The sequence below is a fragment of the Pelodiscus sinensis genome, chromosome 5, assembly GCF_049634645.1.
Source record: "Pelodiscus sinensis isolate JC-2024 chromosome 5, ASM4963464v1, whole genome shotgun sequence".
NCBI lineage: Eukaryota > Metazoa > Chordata > Testudines > Trionychidae > Pelodiscus > Pelodiscus sinensis.
Genome location: NC_134715.1, coordinates 123,229 through 148,984, shown reverse-complemented (window position 1 = coordinate 148,984; position 25,756 = coordinate 123,229). Strand labels below are relative to the sequence as shown.

The following is a 25,756-nucleotide window of genomic DNA, read 5'->3' as shown; positions in this document are numbered from 1 at the left end:
GCAGGGACTGTAACGCCGGTCCATTTCAGTCGGGGGTGTAGTGTGCAGGGACTGTAACCCCGGTCCATTTCAGTCGGGGGTGTAGTGTGCAGGGACTGTAACGCCGGTCCATTTCAGTCGGGGGTGTAGTGTGCAGGAGCTGTAACTGGGTCAGACCAAAGGCCCATCCAGCCCAGGGTCCTGCCTGCCCACAGTGGCCAGTGCCAGGTGCCCCAGAGGGAGAGAACAGAGCAGGGAACCGTCCTGCGATCCCTCCCGTCGCCCATTCCCAGTGTCTGGCAGACAGAGCCCAGGGACACCAGCCCTGCCCACTGGCCACTGATGGATCCAGCCTCCATGAGCTGATCTAGGTCTTCTTTGAACCCTGTTATTGTCTTGACCTGCACAACATCCATTGTGTGAGAAATTCTTCCTTGTGTTTCTTGTCATTCCCTATTCATCTCGTTTGGTGTCTTGTCAGGCAACATATCTTACTGCCGCAGGATAAATCCATGGCACGCCACGTCTTGAATACTGCGTGCAGATGTGGTCGCCTCATTGCAAAAAAACATAAAACAAGCTTGGCCGTGGCAAAGGTTCAGAAAAGGGGTCTCCAGCCCCGTGTTACTGATTCCTGACATCGGGTTTGTTTTTGTGACCGCGGCTGCACACGGGGTGGATGTTCTCAGAGAACGACCCACAATGACGCCAAGACCCTTCTCTTGAGCGGTGGCAGCTAATTCAGTCCCCGCCTTTTCGTACGTATCGTTGGGGGGGTTCCAATGGGCATTACTCTGCATTTACCAGCATTAACATTCACCTGCCATTTTGTTGCGCAGTCAGCAGTTTTGTGAGATCCTTTGAAGCTCTTCACACTCTGCTTTGCACTTGGCTACCCTGAGCAGTTTAGTATCATCTGCAAATGTAACCCAGGGCTGGGGCATGGGATGGGCCCTTGCTCTGTCCCCCAGGGCTGGGCAGGTGCTGGCCTCAGGCTGTAAACCCCCTGCCTTTACAATGCAAATGTGGAGAAGCTTGCCAACTCCCCCCCCCCCCCGGCCAATCTCTGGCCTTCCTCAGAGGGGGGATTGTGTGGGAATGAGGGCGTCTCAATCCCCTCCATTTCATCTCAGGGTATGGCATCGATACTGTTGTTCTCTCGATACTGGTGATCAGGGCCCTGCTGTGCTGCGAGCTGGACAAGCAAAGGTCTCTGTCCCATAGAGTTCCAGCTCTAAGGAACTCCTGGACCTGCTGAGGCGGGGGGCGGGGCAGGGCGGGGGGCAGATCCCGGTGGCCTTCTGGGACTGAAGATGCATTCCCAAGTGGTTCTGGGCTAGAGCACCCAGCACTCCCTGAGTCACTGCCTGGGGCAGCAGGGGCTGGCCCCTGGGGGAGAGGGGAGGCGTGTTCTCCCACAGCCTCACTGCCCCTGCCAGCCAGTCTCGCTGTGATGCATGCCGCCGGACTTGGCCCTCTGTTTGCCTTTGGCAGGACCACTGCCTGAGACTGCCTGGGTCGTTAGCTCCCTATTGACGTTGAGTTCACTCCCAGGCTTCTTTCTCTGGCATTTCCTGGCTGAGGGTTATGTTTGACTGCAGGCCAAACAAAACAAGAGTTGGTTGGATGCAATGTTCTTACTGAGCTCTGAACTCTGACCGGCAAGATCCGAACCTTTCATTCCCAGAGCGCTGGCTGCTGGGGGAGGGGCTGGCTGGGTCTGCACCAGCCTGTGTTTCATTTTATTCTGATAGCCCCACGACCACCTGGTCGTGCCCCTTTTGGCCTTGCATTCAACATGCAGGTGCTTTGATTGAATAGCCTAGTGAAGGACGCGGGGGATTCGGACCCTAGGTCCTGCCGAAGGCCCTGTCTGCAGCAGTGTTCCCTGTAAGCTGAGCACTTGGGCGGCAGCCCAGGAGGGACTCAGGTACTGCCCAGCTGATGAGCAGAGCACCCACAGCCGGCAGCATTTCTACCAGTGGAGGACATCTGCACGTGCCTCAGTGCACAGCACAAAATGTATTCCACATCTGGATGGAAAAAACGAGAGGGAACATTGGTCTGTAGTAGGGAGCTGTGCAGCTGTAGCAGTGTAGCTGTGTGGGTGCAGCTCCACAGTGTGATGCAGGCGACAGGGAGGGAAGGGTTTGGAGCACTTCACTTCACTGGAGCCAGAAGCGCTGCTCTGACCTGCCGCTCCGGGTCCTGGCCTCCGCAGTCTTTGGTGGGGCTGGATCTGGAGTTTGGGTTTGGGTCCGTCCCCGGCCTCACAGGACAGCTCTTCTCCCCTCGTCCCACCGCCAGCTGCAGGCAATGCCGAGGAAAAGAGAGCCCCACCTCCCCAACTGCAAGCTGGAAAGCTGCAGTCAGTGTGGGTGAGCCATGCCGGGGTCACCCAGGAGGCTACACAAGTGCTCCAGGAGTAGCTAAATATAGCGCTTGCCTCAGGCTAACAGCACAGATAACGCGTCTCTCCAGCCTTTTGCCCACGTCATCACTGTAGTCACTGTGCTGCATCGGAGGGTGGCTGTGCAGCGCATTGGGGCGAAAGGGGGGGGAAATGGGGCTGTCTGAGGCTGCAAACCAGCTCCCCTGGGTTTGGCGGGCAAAGTATGAGTAGCAGTGAGGCTTGCACAGACTTTCATCACATGGCCGAGCCCATGTCGGATTGGCCAGCTGACTCGATTACCAGTGCAGGATTGCTAGAAGCCTGCTCATGCAGAGTCAGTTTCACTGCAGGCCTGTCTCTAGCTGCATTTCACCACTCTAGCAAGACTTAGCACTTCCAGGAGCTCAGGACCATACTGGGGGGAGGGACCAAGATATGGGGCAGCCCTGTGTCTGGTCCAAGCCACTAGCACTCTGGCCCTCTGAGTCCCAGCATAGTGCTCTAGCCACTAGAGCACACAGCCACTCACATACCACCCACAAGCAATATGGACTGTTAGCATTCAGCCACCTAGTTTCGGCGGGACTCTCAGCAAGGCAGGAAAGCGCTACTACCCTTATGCCAGATGGGGAGCTGAGACACAGAGCATGGCATGCCGGAAGCATCCCAGCAGCTACATTTAGCCCCTGGAAAATCACAGGAACAGCCCTGTACTCCACAATGCCTAGGGCTGCCAGGGGGCTGGTTTTGAACCAGACAGTCCCATATTTGAGCTTTCTGTCCGGGAAACAAATGGAGAAAATACCGGACATAGAAATGTCTGGTATTTTCTAATTAAGTTTTATTATTATCATGAGTATCGGTACATACTTGTGTACTGCCTGGCTAGTAGACACACTCACACTGCGTGAACATTGGTACCAGCAAAGCATTACGCAACTACGCAGTAGAGAGGAGTGGGGCGGGGGCGAGGCCGGGGCTGGGGCGGGATGGCCCCCCCTTGGGCCAGACTCACCCATGCGCACTGCCGGGACCATGTGTGGGACGGGCAGCACCACAGGATCTGTGTGAGCCTGGGCCAGCCCCGCTCCCTGCCGGCCGGTTCCCCACCCTCCTGCTCCCCCCCCCCGTCAGTCCTGCTCCCCACTGGCTGGTTCCCCCCCTTCCGCTCTCCCCTCTGGCCAGTCCTGCTCCCCGCTGGCCGGTACCCTACCCTCCTGCTCCCCCCCCCCCCGGCCAGTCCCACTCCCTGCCAGCTGGTCCCCCCCCGCTCAGCTGGGCCGCCGCGGGGGGAGGAGAGGCGGGGCGGTGACGTACATGGTCGGGGGCGGGGCTGTCTACGTCACCGCCCCCCCTCCCCTCTCCCGCAGTGGCCCAGCTGAGCGGGGGGGGACCAGCTGGCAGGGGCGCACCACTCAGCGCCACGGCGGGAGGAGGAAGGGGGGGCGGTGACATACACGGCCCTGCCCCCTGGCCATATATGTCACCGCCCCGCTGCCCATCCTGTCCCACTGGGGCTCAGCTGAGCAGCGCAGCGCCAGCACCACTCAGCTGGGCCACGGCGGGGGAGCAAGCGGCAGCAAGCAGCCATTTGGGGTCCGCACTCCCCATGCTGTCTACACTGGCCGCGAGTATTTGCACAAGAAAGCTGACTTTGTACTGTACAAAATCAGTGGTTCTTGCGCAAATACTCCGCCACTCCCACTCAGGGATAAGCCCCCTTGCACAAGTATTCTTGCGCAAGAGGGCCAGTGTAGACAGCCAAGCTAATTTCTTGCGCAAGAAAGCCCGATGGCTAAAATGGCCCCCGGGCTTTCCTGCGCAAGAGAGTCTACTCTGGCACTGAAATCTTTTGTGCAAAGGCACATGCCAGTATAGATGCTCTCTTGTGCAAATACTTTTAACGGAAAAACTTTTCCATTAAAAGTATTTGCGCAAAAACATGCCAGTCTAGACGCAGCCTTAGGTGTAGGGACACTCTTCCCATCTTCAACACTGGTGAAAACACAGCATGGAGCTTTCCCAAGCTGGCTTTTATGCCCAAAGTTAATTAATTGCTAAAGCTGATCCCTAGGGTAAAGCAAATGTGTGTAGCTCTGAACAAACATTTGGAGTGCCCAAACTAGTGTTTACTCATGTGGTAACTGCCTAAAATAATTACTAAACAATTAACAAAGGCTAAAAGATATCCCCTTGGCCTAGAAGCACATTTAGCTTCTACTCCCCCGGTACTGTGCTGTCTCTCCAGGGCAACCCGCCTGTCACAGCACATTGGACTCTTCTCCTCCTTGTAACCAGCTACTCTTCATTGCTCCTTTCTATCCCATCACTTAGTTAAGAGTGTCTGTTTACTGAGTGCAAATGGTTTAAGACAAAGGCTCTCCTGTGTCCTCAGCAGGCTTGGGAAGCTAGCTCCCCCTCTTGAGAAGTGTGCAGGGGCAGTGTTTGGTGGCTCAGGTAACAAAGGGCAAGGGCCGGAGAAGCGAGCCGAGCCAAAGGTGAAGCTGCAGGGCCAGAGGCGAAGTGCCGGGGAGAAGCCAGATGAGCGTCCCAGGGATAAGGTAGGGCTGGCAGGTGACTGCACTACAAGCCATAACCCCGAGTGGGGGTGGGTCTGTCCCAGTGCCTGCTCTTGGGGGTGTCTTTCCCCTGGGTGCTCCTCACTGGAGGGACTCCCTGCAGATCTGCAAGGCTCGTCCCTCCTGTTAACCCACGTCGCCAAGCCCTGGGCTGGAGGGGCTCATTCTTCTCCAAGCCCTGGGCTGGAGGGGCTCATTCTTCTCCAAGCCCTGGGCTGGAGGGGCTCATTCTTCTCCAAGCCCTGGGCTGGAGGGGCTCATTCTTCTCCAAGCCCTGGGCTGCGGGAGGCAAGGACAAGCCCAAGGGATCGCTCTGTTTGCTGGGCAGCGGGGATGCTTTGGCCCCTAGGTGGCGGAGGGCTGTGCTTATAGGGCTATCCCCCTCTGAGGCCTGGCCAGGGGTGTGTGTGCTGGGGGGGCTATCCCCCTCTGAGGCCTGGCCAGGGGTGTGTGTGCTGGGGGGGCTATCCCCCTCTGAGGCCTGGCCAGGGGTGTGTGTGCTGGGGGGGCTATCCCCCTCTGAGGCCTGGCCAGGGGTGTGTGTGCTGGGGGGGCTATCCCCCTCTGAGGCCTGGCCAGGGGTGTGTGTGCTGGGGGGGCTATCCCCCTCTGAGGCCTGGCCAGGGGTGTGTGTGCTGGGGGGGCTATCCCCCTCTGAGGCCTGGCCAGGGGTGTGTGTGCTGGGGGGGCTATCCCCCTCTGAGGCCTGGCCGGGGTGTGTGTGCTGGGGGGGCTATCCCCCTCTGAGGCCTGGCCGAGGGTGTGTGTGCTGGGGGGGCTATCCCCCTCTGAGGCCTGGCCGAGGTGTGTGTGCTGGGGGGGGCTATCCCCCTCTGAGGCCTGGCCAGGGGTGTGTGTGCTGGGGGGGCTATCCCCCTCTGAGGCCTGGCCAGGGGTGTGTGTGCTGGGGGGGGCTATCCCCCTCTGAGGCCTGGCCGAGGTGTGTGTGCTGGGGGGGGCTATCCCCCTCTGAGGCCTGGCCAGGGGTGTGTGTGCTGGGGGGGCTATCCCCCTCTGAGGCCTGGCCGGGGTGTGTGTGCTGGGGGGGACTATCCCCCTCTGAGGCCTGGCCAGGGGTGTGTGTGCTGGGGGGGCTATCCCCCTCTGAGGCCTGGCCAGGGGTGTGTGTGCTGGGGGGGCTATCCCCCTCTGAGGCCTGGCCAGGGTTGTGTGTGCTGGGGGGGCTATCCCCCTCTGAGGCCTGGCCGGGGTGTGTGTGCTGGGGGGGCTATCCCCCTCTGAGGCCTGGCCAGGGGTGTGTGTGCTGGGGGGGCTATCCCCCTCTGAGGCCTGGCCAGGGGTGTGTGTGCTGGGGGGGGCTATCCCCCTCTGAAGCCTGGCCAGGGGTGTGTGTGCTGGGGGGGGGCTATCCCCCTCTGAGGCCTGGCCGAGGGTGTGTGTGTGCTGGGGGGGCTATCCCCCTCTGAGGCCTGGCCAGGGGTGTGTGTGCTGGGGGGGCTATCCCCCTCTGAGGCCTGGCCAGGGGTGTGTGTGCTGGGGGGGCTATCCCCCTCTGAGGCCTGGCCAGGGGTGTGTGTGCTGGGGGGGGCTATCCCCCTCTGAGGCCTGGCCGGGGTGTGTGTGCTGGGGGGGCTATCCCCCTCTGAGGCCTGGCCAGGGGTGTGTGTGCTGGGGGGGGCTATCCCCCTCTGAGGCCTGGCCAGGGGTGTGTGTGCTGGGGGGGCTATCCCCCTCTGAGGCCTGGCCAGGGGTGTGTGTGCTGGGGGGGGCTATCCCCCTCTGAGGCCTGGCCAGGGGTGTGTGTGCTGGGGGGGGCTATCCCCCTCTGAGGCCTGGCCGGGGTGTGTGTGCTGGGGGGGCTATCCCCCTCTGAGGCCTGGCCAGGGGTGTGTGTGCTGGGGGGGGCTATCCCCCTCTGAGGCCTGGCCAGGGGTGTGTGTGCTGGGGGGGCTATCCCCCTCTGAGGCCTGGCCAGGGGTGTGTGTGCTGGGGGGGGCTATCCCCCTCTGAGGCCTGGCCAGGGGTGTGTGTGCTGGGGGGGGGCTATCCCCCTCTGAGGCCTGGCCGGGGTGTGTGTGCTGGGGGGGCTATCCCCCTCTGAGGCCTGGCCAGGGGTGTGTGTGCTGGGGGGGGCTATCCCCCTCTGAGGCCTGGCCAGGGGTGTGTGTGCTGGGGGGGCTATCCCCCTCTGAGGCCTGGCCGAGGGTGTGTGTGCTGGGGGGGGCTATCCCCCTCTGAGGCCTGGCAGGGTGGGGGTGCTGGGGGGGCTATTCCCCCCTGAGGCCTGGCGGGGTGAGGGTGCTGGGGGGGGCTATTCCCCCCGAGGCCTGGCGGGGTGGGGGTGCGGGGGGGGCTATTCCCCCTGAGGCCTGGCGGGGTGGGAGTGCGGGGGGGCTATTCCCCCCTGAGGCCTGGCGGGGTGGGGGTCCGGGGGGGGTGGGGGTGCGGGGGGGGCTATCCCCCTCGAGGCCTGGCGGGGTAGGGGTGCGGGGGGGCTATTCCCCCCGAGGCCTGGGGGGTGGGGGTGCGGGGGGGCTATTCCCCCCGAGGCCTGGCGGGGTGGGGGTGCGGGGGGGGTGGGGGTGCAGGGGGGCTATTCCCCCCGAGGCCTGGCGGGGTGGGGGTGCGGGGGGGGCTATTCCCCCTGAGGCCTGGCGGGGTGGGAGTGCGGGGGGGCTATTCCCCCCTGAGGCCTGGCGGGGTGGGGGTCCGGGGGGGGTGGGGGTGCGGGGGGGCTATTCCCCCCGAGGCCTGGCGGGGGGGGTGCGGGGGGGCTATTCCCCCCGAGGCCTGGCGGGGGGGGTGCGGGGGGGCTATTGCGAGGCCTGGCGGGGGGGGGTGCGGGGGGGCTATTCCCCCCGAGGCCTGGCGGGGGGGGTGCGGGGGGGCTATTGCGAGGCCTGGCGGGGGGGCTGCCCCACTCCCCGCAGCTCAGACTGGGGCTGCGCTCCCGCAGGTCTGTGCTCACGTGGCGAGCTGCTGCAGCTTCACGCAAGAACCCCTCCCATTGGCTGAGGGGCTGGGTCAGCTCGCGCCCATTGACTGACGGGCCGGACTCGGCGCGCTCCCATTGGCTAGATTTCGTGCCCGGCGCTCGCGTGCGGGCCAGTCGCCGCGGTCTTGCCCCTCCCCCTCAGTGGCCCGGCTCCGCCCCCCCAGCCAGCCTCGTTCGGCAGCCGCGGCCGGTGGCCGCCAGGAGCTGCCCCGGGAGTCGGGCTGAGCGCGCCGCGGGCCAGGTAGGGAGCGGGCGGGGTCCGTCCCAGCCCCCCAGCGGCTGCCGCGGCCGGGCCCGGAGCGTGTCCGGCCGGGGCCCCGCGCTCCCGCCCCGGCTGCCGGCTCGGCGTGAGGGGCCGGGCGCGCGGCTGGCGGCAGTTGCCGGCGGCCGTTAACGGCCGGAGCGCGCGGCAGCGCCCGCTCCTGGCCCAGCGCTTTGGCGTTGGCCGAGCCCGAGGCGCGCAGCGAGCCGGGCTGGGCCCTTGGGGAAGGGGGGACCCAGCCTATCGGCGGGGAGCGTGTCGCGAGGCGCTGCGGGCGGGCGTTTCCTCCTGCCTGTGCCGCGGGGCGCGAGCGGCCCTGGAGCGCCTGGCTCGCCTGGCCTCAGCAGTGTCCGCAGTCGCTCTTCAGAGCGGGCAGGAAGAAGCGCTGCAGGCTGCCCTTGGGAACAGCGTTGGCGCAAGTGCTGCTCGCTGGAGGCTGAACTAGTCCGTCTGCAGAGAGCCACAAACAGCAGCTACGTTGTCCAAGTCTCGCAAACCTGCCATTGGCAACAGAACAGAGCGCAGGCACTGGGGCAACGGCTCGTCAGCAAGCCAATAGCAAGAGCCCTCAGCGAGTCCTTTACTCTCCTTGCTGGCGTAAAAGCCAGTTCCCTCCAGCACCCATGGTGAGCAGGGGAGATAGTAGGCTAGTGGGGACCCGTTGTGAGCCAGGAATCAGCTGATTCCTGGCTTGTGCCCAGTCCCATAGCCTACCGACTCTTAATCCATTTAAAAATCAGAAGCACAGCAGGGGGGACCCAGCACAAGCTTAGACAGCTGATTCCTGGTTCGTGTTGGGTCTCCCCCACTGTGATTTAGCCTTTTAAATGGATTAAGAGCCAGTCCCGGGCTGTGAGCTAACCCCTCTGTGGCTCCCCTGCTTATTGACTAATCAACTATTCGATGGAAAATCCATCGACTAGACAGTTGATTAAACTAAATTTAACATTGCTAGAGCACACTAGGATTTTTGTGATTCAGGGGCCAAAAAAATCCTCTTATTTTTTTTTCAGAGCCAATGTAAACTCTGCTATTTGTTTTGTCAACTGAACTGGCTTCTGTCAGTATCCCCCAATGCCTGCCCTGATGGCTGTGCTAAGCTTTGATCTCTGCTGCTCTTTCAAAGCTCTGGGAAGTGTCTGACAGTTTGAGTGAGCTGCTCCCTTTGGTGAACTAACAAAGAGCAAGCAAATCATTTACTGCTCCTGTTCTGCCCTGCACTAGGAACACAGCAGCAAGCATGCTGCTGCTGCTGGGGAAGAAGTACAGGCTGCTGTGCTGCTCTGACATTCCTCATCATGGAGAGTTCACAAAGCTACTTATGATGCCTTTCCCGGCAGCTGATGAGGCTGTCAGAGAACTGAGGGGGAATCTCAAGATGCACAGGGATCAGCTCTGCCTTCCCACAACATGTCAGTGTGGAATACGTACCAACAGTTCACACTGTCAATGATGATGCCCCCAGTGTGGCCATGATCTGTCGACAGAGGGAGCAAGTGTGAACACCCTCTGGTGAGTTTTGTTTTGTTGACTTTTGGGTGTCAGCATAAGTTTTGTTGACAAAACTTGGTAGTGTAGACACAGCCTCAATGACACAGATGCAGCCATGTTCTTAAAAATAAACACTTAAAAAGGGTTGTAGTGTAGACAAAGCCTAAAGTAGTAAATTCTCTTTTTCACAGAAGTTATATCTCCATAGATATTCTTCTCACTTGGAGAGACTAACCTGCATGTTGCTTCTATTTTTTAAAATGGTTTCTCTTAGACAGCTCAGAGAAAGTTTCAAAAAAAGTGCGCCAGGGCTTCTTGGCAGCAAAGCCAAAGTGGTGGCAGCAAGCAGTGTGTAGGTTCTTTGGTGCCTGGGAGTAAAAAGTACTTCCTGCATTTTCAGTATGGTCCCCTCCACAGCAGCAGTTCAAGGTTGACATACCCTGGCAGCAGTGTTGATATTGTGGACATACCCTGCCTTATACCCTTCTTACATTTCTTCAAGAAAGGAAGCACTGTAAGGGGGTGTAGGCTTAATAGCTTCATCTCTTCATTCATTCATTGAAAGGACCCATTTAGATTGTAAACTCTTCAGGGCAGGAACGGGGTCTTGCTGTGTCCATGCTGGCCACTGTACATAATGGGGTCTTGATCTCAGGATCTCTAGGCTCTACTACAACTACAGTACACAAATATCAATAAATGGCTTATTTATTGCTTCATATTACTTTGTTCCCTCTTCTGAGAGTTTAGGATTGTTTTCCTGTGCATCAGTTGTTCATTGATAATGGTAGGGTTTTTAGCTTTATTGGACACTTAGTCTCTGTCATGATGTGCTCGGAGTGCATCACATTCCATTATGAGCCTCATTTTGCTGGTGTCATGTTACGCTGTTCCTAGAATGGTTTTTGCCAATTTCCTTTGAAAAGGGTGGCATGCATTGCACCACTGCTCGCCTACAGGCTATTGACTAACAACATGGTAGGGCCAGACTCTCAGATGAGCTTTATTTATTTATTTGTGTTGCTGTAATGCCTGGAGTTCCTGAGATCAGGACCCCATTCTTTGCTAAATAGTCCCTTCCAATATATGAAGAGATCTTAAAGCCAGTGAAGGATTTGTGGCTAACTCTATATACTAGCTACATCCATGAGAGAGGTGTGATAGGACCCAAGCTCTTGAGACAGGATTTGAGAACGTCTGTTCTCCTCTTGTTCCAGGCTGTGTGGTAGTTCCAGCTGCCCAAGAGAGTCCTAGGGAGTCTTCCCCTTTCCTAAGAGTGTGAGAAGAAAAAGTATTGGGATTTCTCAAGAGACCTTGAGTATACATCCACTGGACTTCAAGGCCTTGTTGATGCTCTTGATGTTTTGCTGGCATAATAGTACTGGCAGAGCCTCTTACTCTAGGTCAGTGAGGCACAGCCACGGGGGCCACTGAATTTGATTGAGGGGGGGGGAAAGGAAGCGACCCCTTTAATTGTCAGGCCACTCTCCTGCCCACTCTGCCGCCAACTCCCCTTCCCCCTCCCCCCGCCCGTGTATGTCGGGCGCTGAACCAGGAAGCCAGGAAAAGCGGCTGGCTGGATCCAAGCGCTGCAACCCCCAGGAAGACAGCCACGACCCCCTGATCCCCTGGGTTGTGCACTGCTGCTCTAGGAGTACCTCCCTGAAGGACATTAGTGAAGCTGACACAAGCAGTCTTTTGTCAGCATAGTTGCATCTACACAAGGGCTGTTGTCAACATAGCTACACATAATGGCTACAAATTTAAATGGATTTTTAAATTTTTTACATAATCAAAACATTATTTTTTTCATTTAAAAACAAGTTGCAGTTAAATCTTATCACAAACATTCTATACCTATACTTACAATCTCATAAAAATAGTTCTTTAGTCTGCTGAGAAACATGTGCAAAGACAAACATAGGCTGGATAGGATTGTTTTTGTTCTGTGCTTACATAGTGGTGAACCTGGCCTAAGCTCAGCAGAGTTAGTTAAGACATTGTCTAACGAAAGACAGTGAAACAATATATAGGAAAGGCCAGAGGCAACATAGAAAGGAACATTGGAGTGGACTAGAAAGGAAAAGGGAAGACACTATTCAGCACACACAGCTTCCTGTACCCCCTTCCCCCCACACTTTTGCTACAGAAAAACCATCATGGCTTCTAGGCGTAAGAAAGACCCTCTCTGGGAATATTTTTGAAGAAACTTGTTCCCTGGGTAAAAAAGGAAACTGTCAAGAGTAAGCCATAGAAGATGACGACACAGGGCTTAGCCGTAAGAATGAAACATCATAAGGAAAACTGCTTATTGGGTGAAAATGACATGGATATGTCTGAAGAATAATGTGGTTCAACTTTGCAATACAAGACATGCTGCCTCTATGCCTTTTAGTATAAGTGTGATTTAACAAGTAAATTCCCAAGCAGTTTATGCTGAGTTTTGCTAGGGGGAAAAAAAAAGTTTAATTAAACAAGCCATAAGGATAGGCTAATTAGGTTTAGAATCTATCACCCAAGTATACTATATTGAAAGCTGCAGTAAAAGAAATCTAGAGTTGCCACTGAGTGTCACTTTCTTATTTTATATTACATAACACATGCCTCTTATTTTAGAATATAATGGTCACGCCATAAGTCTATATGCTATTTTATTTCAGCATAACTCACCTTTCCCAAAAGAACCCCATTCTATAATTGTTTTCAGTGGGACATACTCTGAAATTAAGTGCACTCTAAGCACGGGCAGTCTTAGCTCTTTTGGTAACTTGGAATCAAATCTACATCAAAAGGGCAGTGGAAGTGGAGAAGATGAGAGCTAGTTGTAGAAGTGTTGAGGACACAAGACATTCAATGTTCTTAAGATTGGTCTATTAGAGGTAATAAAATTTGAAAAATAAAAAAAGTTTTAGGACAGCCATCAGCCAGTAACTCAGGAGACAGCTGCAATTGCAAGTGTGAAACAATTTCCTAAATTAATAGTTTTTAGATAAAAATTAAGTTTACACAAAGTGTACCCTCTGCAAAATACTGTACTAAGCTATAAATTAACATGTTTTAGTGATCAGATTTGCCCTCTTGTTTGAAGAAATATGTTAAGTATTAGTAGGAAACTTGATTTAAATCAGGCCACCTTGTAGCTGTGTCTACCCAAGAGCTTTGGCTGGGTGTGTGGTTTTGCTTGGTTTTGGCTTTTTTTTCTCCATATTCCTCGCCAGCATAGGTATGCAATCAAAACTTGTTTGTATATACCTGATCCAAAAGAAGATAGCTAATTACCAAGTGGCACTAGCATAACACTTTCTCACTCAGAACAAGCTGTCCCCTCTTCCAGTCCTAAAAGACTGCATATAATATACCAGTTAAATTGTCTTCAGGTTGATTATTGCTTTCAAGAGGCGTACTAATGTTTGATGTTGAATTAGTCTGTGCAGACAGCTAGCAGAAGAACCCACTGGTGAACAAACCATATTTTTGGATCTGTACCAATATAATCAGAAGCTGTTGACAAACATAGATATCAACAATTTTGTTCTCATGTTTGCTTATGCTCCATAAAAGATGGAGTGGGAAAAGGGAATCTGTATTTGCTGAGGAAAGGATGAAACTAGAAGGACAATTTAGTTTTGAAACTGTTGGGATGGTGTTGAAAAGTGGATAAAAGAGCTTCAAACTTGTCTTTTTAAAAAAGGAGGCATGAAGTTTCCAGTTTCCCTTTAAACACACTTTTTCTGCTTTCTTGTAGCTGAACACTTCCTACATGTTCCAGAGCTGCGTTTGTGGACATCTTTCCAATGACAGCTATTCACTAAATTGCTTTTAGAGATCCAGCTGTTTTAAAACTGGAGGCAGTTCATTAACCTTTTCTGAAAGTCTCTGACTTATATGAAAACCTTCCACATTCCTTTTAGGTTGTTCAGCAGAGTTCCACCCAGGATTCTTGGTGCTGAAGGTCAAGCCAGAGCAAAAATTCACATCTGAGTTATAAAGTTATAATTGAAAATTGGAGTTGGTTCTATAGATATGGCCTTGTGACTTTAAATGGCCTAAATAGGGTACATCAAGGTTTGACTTCTAAATGCCCTTACACTGAATGTCCCAAAACAGCTTTTTGATGCTGTTTTATTTAGTAAAAAGAGATTCTAGCCTCCATTTTCCAGCTATGCCAGGGACATTGAGGCCACAATTATTAGTTCAAATATTTGAGCAGTGTTAATATAATAAGCATGACCCTGTGATGTGTCTGAGACTGGTTCAGGTGACAGGCAGTTGTGAAAATTTTAGGCTGTATCGTTTTGCAGGATAAAATAACCTACAAATAGCAGCTTTGTATGAGTAGAGGCTTGGCAAGACCATGTACAGCTAGGCAGAGGAGAGAACACACAGATGGTTTAATGCTGTTTTGTGATACTTGGGACACTTCTATGCCCTCTGGATGCTTATCAAGAGGCCCCCTCACCCTCTTTCTGTAAGGACTTGGAGCATAGCTCTTGGCCTGGGTATTGTCATTGTCAGTTACTAAGGTAACCATCAGAAAGAGGCTGGGGGGGGAGAAGAGGAGGGGTGCTGGGAGAGCCGGCTTAAAAGCCAATTTCTACCAGCTCCAGGTCCATGGGATCCTTGTACATTTCAAAGTGGAAGTGCCCCATGGAGCCTCAGGTTAGTGGGGGACTCAGAGTGGTTTCAATCTTTGAAATGTACAAGAGCCCCTGCTGGGGCTTTTGTACATTTAGGTGCAGCTGTTCCACCTTTGAAATGTAGGAACATCCTGGAGGGCTCTTGTTACATTTCAAAGCAGAGGTGCCTTTATCGAATAGCCGATGGAAATTTCATTTACTATTCAATTAGTTGATTAATCTAATTTTAACATCCCTAATGCTGCAGTCTCATTTAGAGGGTGGCCCATAGCTTTTGATTGGGAGAGACGAGAGATGACAATAAAATATTTTTATTTTTAAAGGAAAAGTTTTTAGTTTTAAATTACATGTTAAATAAAATCAGTGGGTGGTTGTGCTTTTTTCAGGCATTGGAGAACAATCACTTTCTCTGGCAAGTTGGACTCTGGCCCTGTGTATACCATTCAGCTCTAGGCAATAGGCTGTTAGTGCACAATTGTTCCCAGTTCTGATGTTTACAGGGAAGAGCCTCTGAGTGTGCCCTGTGTAATGATGCAGATACAGCTGCAGTACTGAGATCTTTGTGCTATTGAGGGGGAGGAGCAGAAGGATGGTGGTTGCTACTGTTTATAGTATGTGGGGGTTACCTTCCCAAATGTCCTGTCACATGCGTGCCACTGTCTGGGAGAGGGGGCCATTAAAGATCACCAGCCTCCTGGTAGAGTATTCTGTATGTGTGCCTAAATGTTGCCTCCCCCCACTACTGATGTTGCTACCTATGCAGGGGGGTTTTGCTGCACAGGCAGAAGATCATGGGAGGGGAAGGGCTCTAATGGATGTTGGCAGGAGGGGGCTGAGCAGAAATTCCTGCTGTAATTGTAGGAGGCCCTACCCAGGTGGGAGGGATGCGCTCTGGATGCCTGGCAGAAGACCCCCTCACTCCCCAGATGCTTTTTGCTTAGTGGGGTGGTGTCAACAAGTCCTCGTTTTTGAATGGTGGATAAGGGGCTTGTAGTCACTGGTTTTCAGGCTGGTTGGGACTTCCTTGCATTCCCCAGGACCTGTTCTGGACTAGGCCAGGGGTCTGTTCTAGAAGGAAGAAGTCTGTAGTGTACTTGCTTCCATGCAGAAGACTATGTGGGGCCAGCCTTCATGAGCAGGGTGCTACCAAGCATGGGGGCTGAGGTGACCCAGCTCCTGGATTGAGGGAGGTGGCATTAATTTGGGGTTTAATGTTCATTCACCAGGGCCCCTGGCCCTGGGCACTGGCAAGCACAAAACCAACAAGCAGGAGACTGCACAAGTGGGGAGTGGCTTGAGTAGAGGAGGTTCTGGGGAGCAGTGTTTGGTTTTTTAAATATCATGTTTAGCTTGCCAAAGGTCCCTGTGGTTTTAATTGAACCTGATTGCCTGTTAAGTCTATACTATGGAGCTGCATGTATCCTGCTGGGTCTGCTAGCCTTTCTTGTGGACTGGGCTAGAATACTCCCCTGCTATGCTGCTTGGTTAGTCCCTTGCCAAAGTGTCACGGCTCGTCCCATTTAAAATGAGTATTTATAGCCAGGGTGATGATGGATAAATGAATGTGTATAAAGTAACATTGGGTGGGACAGGAATGCTTGAGTAACATCTGATTTACTGTCGGGAGCTCATGAGAGAGTGTATCAGACCTTAGTATCACATTCATCTTCTCATTTGGCCAGTGCCACAAGAACAGTAGATCTAGCTCTAATTGAGTATCATGTCGTGTAAGGCATTCATCTCAAACCCCAGTGTTCATCAGAACATTGGCTGCTCCAAACCAGGCCAGAAGAGGCTGAGGAGGGAAGTATGAAGTTTGCGGGATGACACCAGTGTTTGTCATTTCTTATGACAACTCCTCAAATTATCATAAAATGTAGTGTCTGCGGTTCTGCTGTGGTTCTTTCCCCTGCCCCAAGGTCATGTCCGTTCCTGTTGCTGATGACATATGCAGTTCCTGTTTCTACTTTTAGAGGAAGCTACATTTACCCAATGAAGTAGACTTTGCTGGGGGAGCAAACTGACAGCCGAAATACATTTAATTGTATTTAAGTTGGTGAAATTGCTGACATTTGACACTAATGTCCAATGTTCATTTAACAGTAATATAGCAAAGCCATTAAAGGGGTGGGTTGGAGTAAAGCACTAAACTTAGGTTTAGTATTTTGCCACCTGTCAACTGCAATATAAAAACCCAGCTTACTCTTCTTTCTCTGTATGCTTTACTTTTAACCTTTGTCATTGGTGATAACCCATTATTGTGGGGGAGAAGGGGGGGAGAAGGGAAAGGAATGCTCTAGAATAAAACTATTCAGCTGCTGGCTGTATGTAGCAAACATTCCAGTAAGGAGAGAATGTCACAGCATATTAAGTTTTTTATTGCTTGCTTATGCTACATTTCAGGTCATACAATTATGCAAGGAAAACTGATCTTTTTCCCGCTCCTTCTTTCAGAATACTGGACTACTTTCTTCCTAAACCAGCAATGGCCGTGGACATAGCCATGCAGCTGTATCTGTGTTCTCCACCCTTGAGAAGAGAGAGATTTACTTGTAAAATAGCTCCAAAGCCAAACCAACCACTGCGCCCCTGCATTCAGAACAAGGCTGAGATGAGTGACCCTGGAGAGGCAGCTACATCTCTCCGGGGAAATCGGGTGAAAAAAAGGGTTTCCTTTGCCGACAGCAGAGGCTTGGCTCTGACAATGGTTAAAGTGTTCTCAGAGTTTGATGACCCATTAGATATTCCATTCAACATCACAGAATTAATAGACAATATTGTGGGTCTGACAACGGTAGAGAGGGACACTTTTGTCTTGGATTTCGTACAGCCTTCTGCAGACTACTTGGACTTAAGAAATCGCCTTCAGACGGATTTTGTCTGCCTGGAAAACTGCATGCTGAAGGATAAAGCTATTGTGGGCACAGTGAAGGTTAAGAATCTTGCTTTTGAGAAGATTGTGAGAATAAGGATGACATTTGACACTTGGAAAAGCTTCACAGATTATCCATGCCAGTATGTCAAGGACACTTACGCAGGATCAGACAAGGACACGTTTTCCTTTGACATCTGCTTGCCAGAGAGAATCCAATCCCATGAAAGAATTGAGTTTGCAGTCTATTATGAGTGTGAAGGGAAAGGTTTTTGGGACAACAACAGAGGTCTAAATTACAGGATCATACAGTCTGAACTGAAATCAGCTCGGGAAGTATCGCAGCCTCAGGTTGGATCAGACAGTGGCATTGCTTTTGACCAGTTTGGAAGTCCGAGGTGTTCCTATGGCTTGTTTCCTGAGTGGCCTAGCTATTCAGGGTATGAGAAGCTAGGGCCTTACTACTAATGGAGGAACTGAGTCTTCATTCACTATCTGTTGCTGTGCCTGCTGCAAGTGTGGGAACTGGCCTGAATGGGAAGTTTGTCAAAGGGCTGGATAAATAAAACTTTGTGGCTTTGCAAAAGACCCACGAGGGTAGAGCAAAATGACTGTAATGTTCAGTGACCACAAGTGGTTTTAATAGTAGCTAAACAAGTGTCTTTTGCATCATGATAATGACCCCCAAGATTGGAGACAGTTGGACAGAATGGGAGACCTCACTAGAGTGTCTGTCCAGTGCTGCTAGTCCTCTTCTGTGTAATGCTGCTAATCTCCTCCAGTTAAACACTTAACTACTTCAGTGCTTGCATTGTTCACTTAGGTATGTAGTACTGTCTTGTTCCTGTGTTGCACATTACTGTTAGGGGAGTCAGTATTTTAGAGGGAGGCTTTTTAAACTACGCTCTCCTATTTCTGTGGTGCTATGCAAGTTGGCTTTGCTGCAAGGCTATATGACAGATAATTTCCTACTTGGCAGGAGATATCAAAGCTAAACTAGCCCACTTATGGCAAGAGGGGGACGTGAATGGCCTTTTCTCTCTGACCTCATAATTGTGCTGGATTCTTTCTGTTAGAGATGAAGAGATTTCTAGAAGTGACAGAGTAACCGTGACTAGAAGCGTTGCTTCATGCCAGAGTCGGAGACATCGGTATTTATGGAAAGATTGTGGTATGCTTAGTCACTGGTCACTTAGCCAGTTCATCTGTAAGTTTTGGGTTTTTTTTAATATATATTCGTAGGGATTGCCCATATTGAGGAGCATAATTTTTTCCCCTTTAAAACAGTGTAGTATCCTTATTTGGGGCTAAATCTTTTGACTAATCAAATGTTTTAAAATGCCATTTTTAATAGAAGGGAAAGCTCTTTGTCTGGTACCATTAATATGCCCAGAAGGTCTTCCAGCCATCCTAGTGCCCTAGAAGTACTTGGAGTACCACTGAGGAATTTTTTCTTTTAATTTATAATCTTGCAGATGTTGAAAGAATACCATTCTGCTCTCAAGCTATATCTCTGTTAACTGCCTTACTGTGCCTGGTAGTGCAGCAGCTCCTACTACTAGTGCTAATGTAAAAGGAGCTTTCATTCTGTTAGGAAACCTGGTGCCAAAGGGTTCATGCATGATTCTGCATGGACAGTAAGTACATTGCATGTTTGTGAATTCTTTTGTTTGTGTAGTGGGTTTGAAATTTGATGAACAGACCTCGCTGCTGCTGCTAGGAAACAGTTTATTCGGGAGGCTAACTTTTTAGCGGGGTGTGAGTGCCTTGGCTGAACGTTTTTTGTGTGTATATCACATCACAGTAATGACTTGAATTACAAAAGGTTCTAAAACGTTATCACTAGCTTTTTAAAAAGTTCTGAAAGTTTGTATTAATCCAAGTATGCTTTGTCTTTTCTATAGCTTCTCTCACAAGATTGGATGTGTAGCTTTTTGTTCACTGTTTTCCTGCTAGAAAGGGTTCACTTAGATTGGTAGAACACCAGAGTTGCACTATAATTACATACTGAGCTGTCACATCTGTATCTTGCATTGACATTCTAGCTACTATCACAATTTTAACCTTGTAAGTGCATACATTGGCCACCAATGCTATTTCTATACAAACTGTAGGTATGCCCAAGAAACCATTGATTTATTCCCAAAGTGTAGAATGGATCTCTCAAGGCCATCGGATGTCATCATTATTTTAAGGGAGTTCTGTTGCTGTAGAGGAAGAGTGCCATGGCTTGTGTTGGAGGTGAGGTGAATTACAAAGGACAATCATGGGAGGTCTTGCCACAGAGAATGTAGCTAAATTAATCACTGAAGTCATTAGTCTAATGTCTTGCTATTGGAGCAGAATAATAATCTATTCCATATACTTAAATGGAGCAATTCAAATGGGTTTCAGTATTTCAAGAGCGTCTATTTTTCTACAACATAAATTTCATATATTTTTGACACATACTCAGTATTTGTAGTGGGAGGGCATGGGGAGAAGCAAAGGGCATGGGGAGAACCAAAATTAAAACTTCTTGTAAAAAATCACTGTAATTCTGGAGGCTACAGTACAAAATACTTCTCCGCTGTCCTATGATTTTAGGAGATGATGTACCCAACCTTCTGTTAGACATTTAAGTGAGAACAATGACTTACTGGAAGAAGGCATAGCTCTTTGAACCTTGCATCAATGTATTGGGCTGTGGAAAGCATTATTGTATTCAGTCACGACATAGACACTATGTATATGTAAACATGGATTACACAGGCTTTATTCACTAATTTGAAAAGTCTCTTTCCTGAATTTTGGTTTGACAAGTTGAGTAATGGCCTCCATATAGTTCTTTTGGAAAGACTTATCCAGGTTTGGCCTAAAATAGTTATCTTGATGTAAAAAAACTGGGCAGTGACTGAGTCAGGGGTTTAACTTGATAAAGACGTAAAGATATGGTGTCACTAAAATACTCTAACATGGTCTAAAAAAATCTCATGTAGGTGATGCAAGCTGATCTTCAGGCAGCATGTTCTAACACTTTCAGGTCCTAATCATAACCCCTTAAAACACAACAATGATGTGAGTCTCTAGTGCTACTGATGGGAGCGTGCTTTGATTCCCTCTTCTGGCGACACAGCAAAGGGGCCCAAGCATACCAGGCAATAGAAGCAGTGCAAACTGCAGTGCATTGGAAAAAGCTGTGAAAGTTGTAACCTACACATTGACGTGTAAACATTGTGTTGGGAATTGACTCTTTGATCAATGATGAATCTGTTTTTTTTTAAAGTAACTTCTTGGGGCTTTCCTTTTCAAACTCTTCTTTTTGCCATTGTGAATGTGGAACTGAGGCATTGCTGTCTTTTTTATGTCTGAAAGTGCCTTGTCAAGCTGTGTTTGCATGATTGTCTTTTTTAAAAATGTTTTTGTACACAAAGTTCAAGGTGAAAAATGCACTTTATAATCACGAATTAATGAATTATTTTCTTTTAAAGGAAGGATGGTTTGTTTTTATCTGAAAGTGAAAATAAAAGTAGAACAAAGTGCCTGGTTGTTATCTTTGTGGTGTTGGCAGGAGACAGCGTTTTGTCCAAACTGGGGGTGTGAGGATGGGAACACTTGTAAATCAGACAAGCACCTTTAAAGGGTGAGGGCAAAATAAATCATCTGATTTAACTACTTACCTTTGGAAGGAATTGCTTTTTCATTCAGTCTTTTTTCTGTCACTACTTGGATTTCAGAAATATTACTTCAAGAACTTTTTTTCAAGTGGAGCCGTTGACTGTGAGGACTGTCTGTCTTCTCTTCTAGTTGTATAAAATGTCAAGTGCACTAGAAACATTAGGTGGTATTAGGAGGTATTTGGCATTCAGGAACAATAAAGGATTGATTATTCTTCTCTCTAACTTTCTACCAGGTAAACTAAGACTTTTGGACACTATAGTACTTCTCATTGTGGCTCAGTCTATGAAGAAAACTGCATTTAGAGCACTGAATTTATAATTGTATCCAATAAATGGCAGTTAATTACTGTTTGACTTATTATTTTGCAATTCAATTGAACATGCAAACTTCAAGCTGTCATGAGTTGTAATGTTTAGCTGCAGTCCCACACATACCATTAACTTCTCTTTTCCCTGCTTAAACTGGAAATTACTGGGCATTAAAGTAGGTAGTGGATAAGTTTCTTCTTAGTGTTAAGCTTTTCTGATTTTTTTTTTTTTCCCCCAGCACTTCAAATATCTTCATGGTGTCCTCTCCTGAGTCTTAATGAGGACTCCTTGGTTCCTAAGATGTGGAAGTAAGATTCAGAAGTGTGAATGCTGGCTATCTGAATTATTCCCTCTGTGGATGTGACTTGAATTTTAACCTTCATCACTGCTGAGTTAAGGAAAATCACCAGGCCAGATAACAAACTCTGGGTAATGACTTCAGAGTTGGGGACATCTAAGGATAATGCTGGCTAATCCTTCTGGAGTCTCCCAGTTGGGGAGGAGGTACTAAGTAAGTCAGGGGAAGTTATTTGCTCTCATTTCAGTCAGTTTTCCTGGATTTACAGTATAAATACACAACTGATCCCAATATTGAGAAGTCTTAAGTTTCAGTGAAATGAAAGGCAACACAAGGAGGTTGACACTAAAAACCCTCACTTGACTCAGTCTTTCAGGAGGTTAGGCCTGACTCACATGTACACCCATTGCACGGCTGAGTCAGTGTAAAGGCCACAGATTCTGTTGGGTTTATTTGAAAGCTGCTGTAACTTTCTCACATTAACTTGCAGAACAAAATTTAGTTGTAATGAAAGCACTGCCAAAAAAGTTAACTGCTTTTCTGAAGGGTATTGACACGAACATAAGCTCTTATGAGTTGTTCTTCTACAGAGTGAGAAGGGAAGTTTGCTGTATATTTAAGCTGGTGATTAAAGTCAGCTCATGCAATATGAAACCACCAACAGGGCCTGTTCATGGAGATTATCCCAAGATTGTACCATAAAAGCTAAGCTCAGATGGCATCTGCCATAGAGTCACAGATAAAAATACTAATGGGCATTTGAGTGTCTTTCTGCATGGAACTGATTCTGTTCTTGTTTAAGCAACAGGAGTTAGTTTTATAGTTAGACTGAGTGTGTAGTTTGTCTTGGGGCCAGCAAATAGCTAGCCTCCATACACACAATACTGCAGTTCCTGTTTGTGGCTATTTCTAGTTCTTTCACTTTCATAACAATTCCTATGCTGTAGTGGAAGGGAGGTGAAGTGTGTGTGTGTGTGTGCGCGCGCGCCTAGTGATGTGTGGGGGAGTGGGTTGCCTTGACAAGACCCTTTTATGTAAACTTGCTGCTTAAAAATGGACTCTGGAATTTGGTAATTCATTAAGAATGTTTCCATACAATCCAGTCATTTATTATTTTTTTGTAAACTATAAAGAGGATTTCTGTTATAGATCAGCTTATACTGGAATTCATGGAAAAGGGTGTGTGTGGAAATGGAGCTAAATCTGTGACTAAATTTGTAACTACCAATGTATAAATCTAGGTTAAGTGCTTGCAGTAAAATCAATTTTCTCCCAGGGCTATGCCCCAGATGTCTGTCAATATAGCCAATCTTAACAGAATTGTGTGCAAAGAAAGTAGACTGTATCATTGTTCCTTCACACGCTTACTGGCTGAGGGAAGAATCTTGTTATGCTGTTGTCAGTAGAGCTATTGATATGTAGCCTGTCTAAATCTCTTCCTTGTGTGGTGATGGTTTTGTTCCCAAAGAGAGGGCATAAAGTTGGTCATGTATGTCTGATCTATATTTGAAGCAAAGTAACATCTCAGTTAAATGACTAACCAAAACATAGTAAGCCAGGCGAGAATCATAGGAAGGGGTGAGGGAAGCTGTGGAGTGTTTGGGGGACAGGAACAAAGAATTGCATTTCTGTTAAGTGACACGTACAAGAGGAAGGTGCTGCATATGTGAAGCTGAAAGGAAAAAATAAACTATCATGTGTGTCCTGTCCAGCACTGGAAGTTAGTGCTCTCTCATTGACATCTCAAGTGCTGTTGAAGTGTTAATGACCAGACTTCTGTAAGGGTAACCATTACAGTTCACAGATCAGAACTATTTCCATTCTGTGACACCTCCCCTTTGGGGTAGCCATGCTTTTAAAAGCCTTTATTTTAAATGTAAGTGGCTAAATGGGTGCATTTCATAAAGGTTTTTTTGGAGGGAGGGTGAGTTGAAAACCAAAAGTAAAAGGCTTTAAAGTGGGCTGGTAACAGATGACATATTCCAAGACTGATTGAACCTGGGGATCTGCTGAAGAAAAAAAACTTTCAACCCTACTTGTAGCTGCTACCATTGCTTCACAAGTAGTTCTTTCGGCTTCAGAGTAACACAGACAGAGCTAAGCCTGGTAGAATTTTGTGAAAGTTATATGAATCCATTCAGTGGGTAGCATTAAAGAATCCTTGCCACTTCCTGAATAAAAAGTAATTAAATCAGATGAGCTCTAGTACACCAGCATCTTCAAAGAGTTCTACATGGTGTATGGAAGCCTCTGCATCCAGACTCTTCCTTGTACAGACACTTAAAAAAAAACCCTGTTCCTCCACAGTTCTCTCCAGTAATGCTAAACTGCTTTAGCCAGTGCCTGGAGTGTTCCATCTTGGTGATGTGTCCAACTCATTCACAAGTGAGCTATAACCCCTCAGGCTGCTGCTTCTGCAATTTTGTTATGAACCATCCTATACGTCTGCTGCTGCTGGACAGATGAGGACATCTGAGCAAATGCTATTAGTGCTGGTAGCCAAAATGTCTCATTCAAACACTAGGGCTACGTCTAGACTGGATTGATTTTCCAGAAAAGTTTTCCGTTAAAAGCATTTTCGGAAAAGAGCGTCTAGATTGGCACGGATGCTTTTCCGCAAAAGCACTTTTTGCGGAAAAGCGTCCGTGGCCAATCTAGACGCGCTTTTGCGCAAAAAAGCCCCGATTGCCATTTTTGTGATCGGGGCTTTTTTGCACAAAACAAATCTCAGCTGTCTACACTGGCACTTTTGCGCAAAAGTTTTGCGCAAAAGGACTTTTGCCTGAACGGGAGCAGCATAGTATTTCCGCAAAAAGCACTGATTTCTTACAGTAGGAAGTCACTGCTTTTGCGGAAATTCAAGCGGCCAGTGTAGACAGCTGGCAAGTTTTTCCGGAAAAGCAGCTGATTTTCCGGAAAAACTGGCCAGTCTAGACACAGCCTAGCAGAGGAATGGTGTTTTCTACTTATGAGTGCCCACAAAAGAGCTGCTTGGGATTAGGGTGTTCATAAAGCCCTTATAATGGGATTAGGTTGATGTTGACTTTGCCATTGTTCTATCAAATGCAATTATACTTTTACTGATTAATATTAAAGTTACGCTTTCCTTTTGATTCTGATTTGAATAAAATACTGTGTCTGGGCATCCCAAAACTCTCACCCACTAAACCCCATAGCTTTACAGTAAGATGGGCCATTTGAGAGAAGTACATCTTCAGGGCTTTCTAAAATGCACATCATCATAGGTAAAATAGAATAACAGAATAAGGTTTCAGTGCATTAAGTCTTTCCCTTCTCTGGTTACAGGAACCTTTGCTTGCAGGATACCGAAGAGCCCGACATGATCCAATGGCTGTAAGTTGAACATAGGCAAAGTCAGGCTAGAACTAAGGTGTAAATTTGTAATGTTCCAATGGTTAACCAATTTACTAACTGTTGTGGCAGATTCTCCATTGGTGGCCATTTTGATTTCAGTCTGGGATGTTTTTCTAAAATGCCTGCTCTAAGAATTATTATGGGGAAGTTCTTGGCCATGTATTATCCAGGAGGCCAGATTAGATAACCCATGTTGATCCCTTCTGCCCTAGGAATCTAGTAGGAGAGTTGTGGCAGTCAGGGTCTGGACACCAGAGGGGGAGAATCAGGGAGATCTGCACCCTCAAAGAATAAACCGTTGAATCAACTAGTTGGGTTCACTATTGTACTACAAAAGTGTATTGAATAAGATCTCTTACAAAACCTGCTCATGAATAGAGAGAGAGAGAGAGAGAGATCGATCTATATGGTCTTTGTAAGACACAGACAGTGAAAGTAATGTACATATTGGGTAAGCAAAGCTAAAACAAGTGGCTGGGGAAACCGTTTGGTGAGCACACAGGGGGGACACCCCTAGAAGGTCTTCCTGGGTCATGAGGCAATAACAACGGATTTTGGATTCTAGTTACCCATCAGTTAGGAAATAGCATCCTCTGATTCTGTGAACATTGGATCCTCCAGTCTGGAGATACCGGTAACAAGGTAAGTAAGAAACCTGCTCAGGCAAAGATTATAACTTGCTAAGATATAGGTTTTAGTCACCAGGAAGCTGGTTTGGTTTTGTGTGTAACTGAATCTGCCTCTTTGGTATCCTGCTTAGTATCGCTTAGATCACTGTTCTTTGATTAATCAATATTCTTCATTATACTGAAGTAAGGAGTGAGTCCTAAGTCACTCCGTGTCTGGGATGTGCTCTCTCTCTTTCAAGGCAGTGAACTAACCCAGCAAGAGGTACTGGCTACCACAGAGACACATTTCTGGGGAACTGGAGAACTCAGGTTCTCCTG

The 25,756-nt window shown here is 49.2% G+C and overlaps 1 protein-coding gene across 7 annotated transcripts; it reads left to right on the top strand.

Annotated features, from left to right (window-relative positions):
• The first annotated feature begins 4,774 nt into the window (after positions 1-4,774).
• PPP1R3B (protein phosphatase 1 regulatory subunit 3B) lies at positions 4,775-20,689 on the top strand. 7 transcript variants are annotated; one of them, XM_075929200.1, is made up of 3 exons: positions 4,916-4,932; positions 9,393-9,680; positions 16,751-20,689. In XM_075929200.1, exon 3 carries the CDS (start codon positions 16,782-16,784, stop codon positions 17,634-17,636), a length of 855 nt encoding a protein of 284 aa, XP_075785315.1. In that variant the 5' UTR covers positions 4,916-4,932; positions 9,393-9,680; positions 16,751-16,781; the 3' UTR covers positions 17,637-20,689. The 7 variants fall into 7 exon arrangements, with proteins under 7 accessions (XP_075785312.1, XP_075785315.1, XP_075785317.1 ...); XM_075929199.1 differs by lacking the exon at positions 4,916-4,932 and adding an exon at positions 8,009-8,147; XM_075929198.1 differs by lacking the exon at positions 4,916-4,932 and adding an exon at positions 8,057-8,147 and having other exon boundaries at positions 9,182-9,680.
• Positions 20,690-25,756: the final 5,067 nt, after the last annotated feature.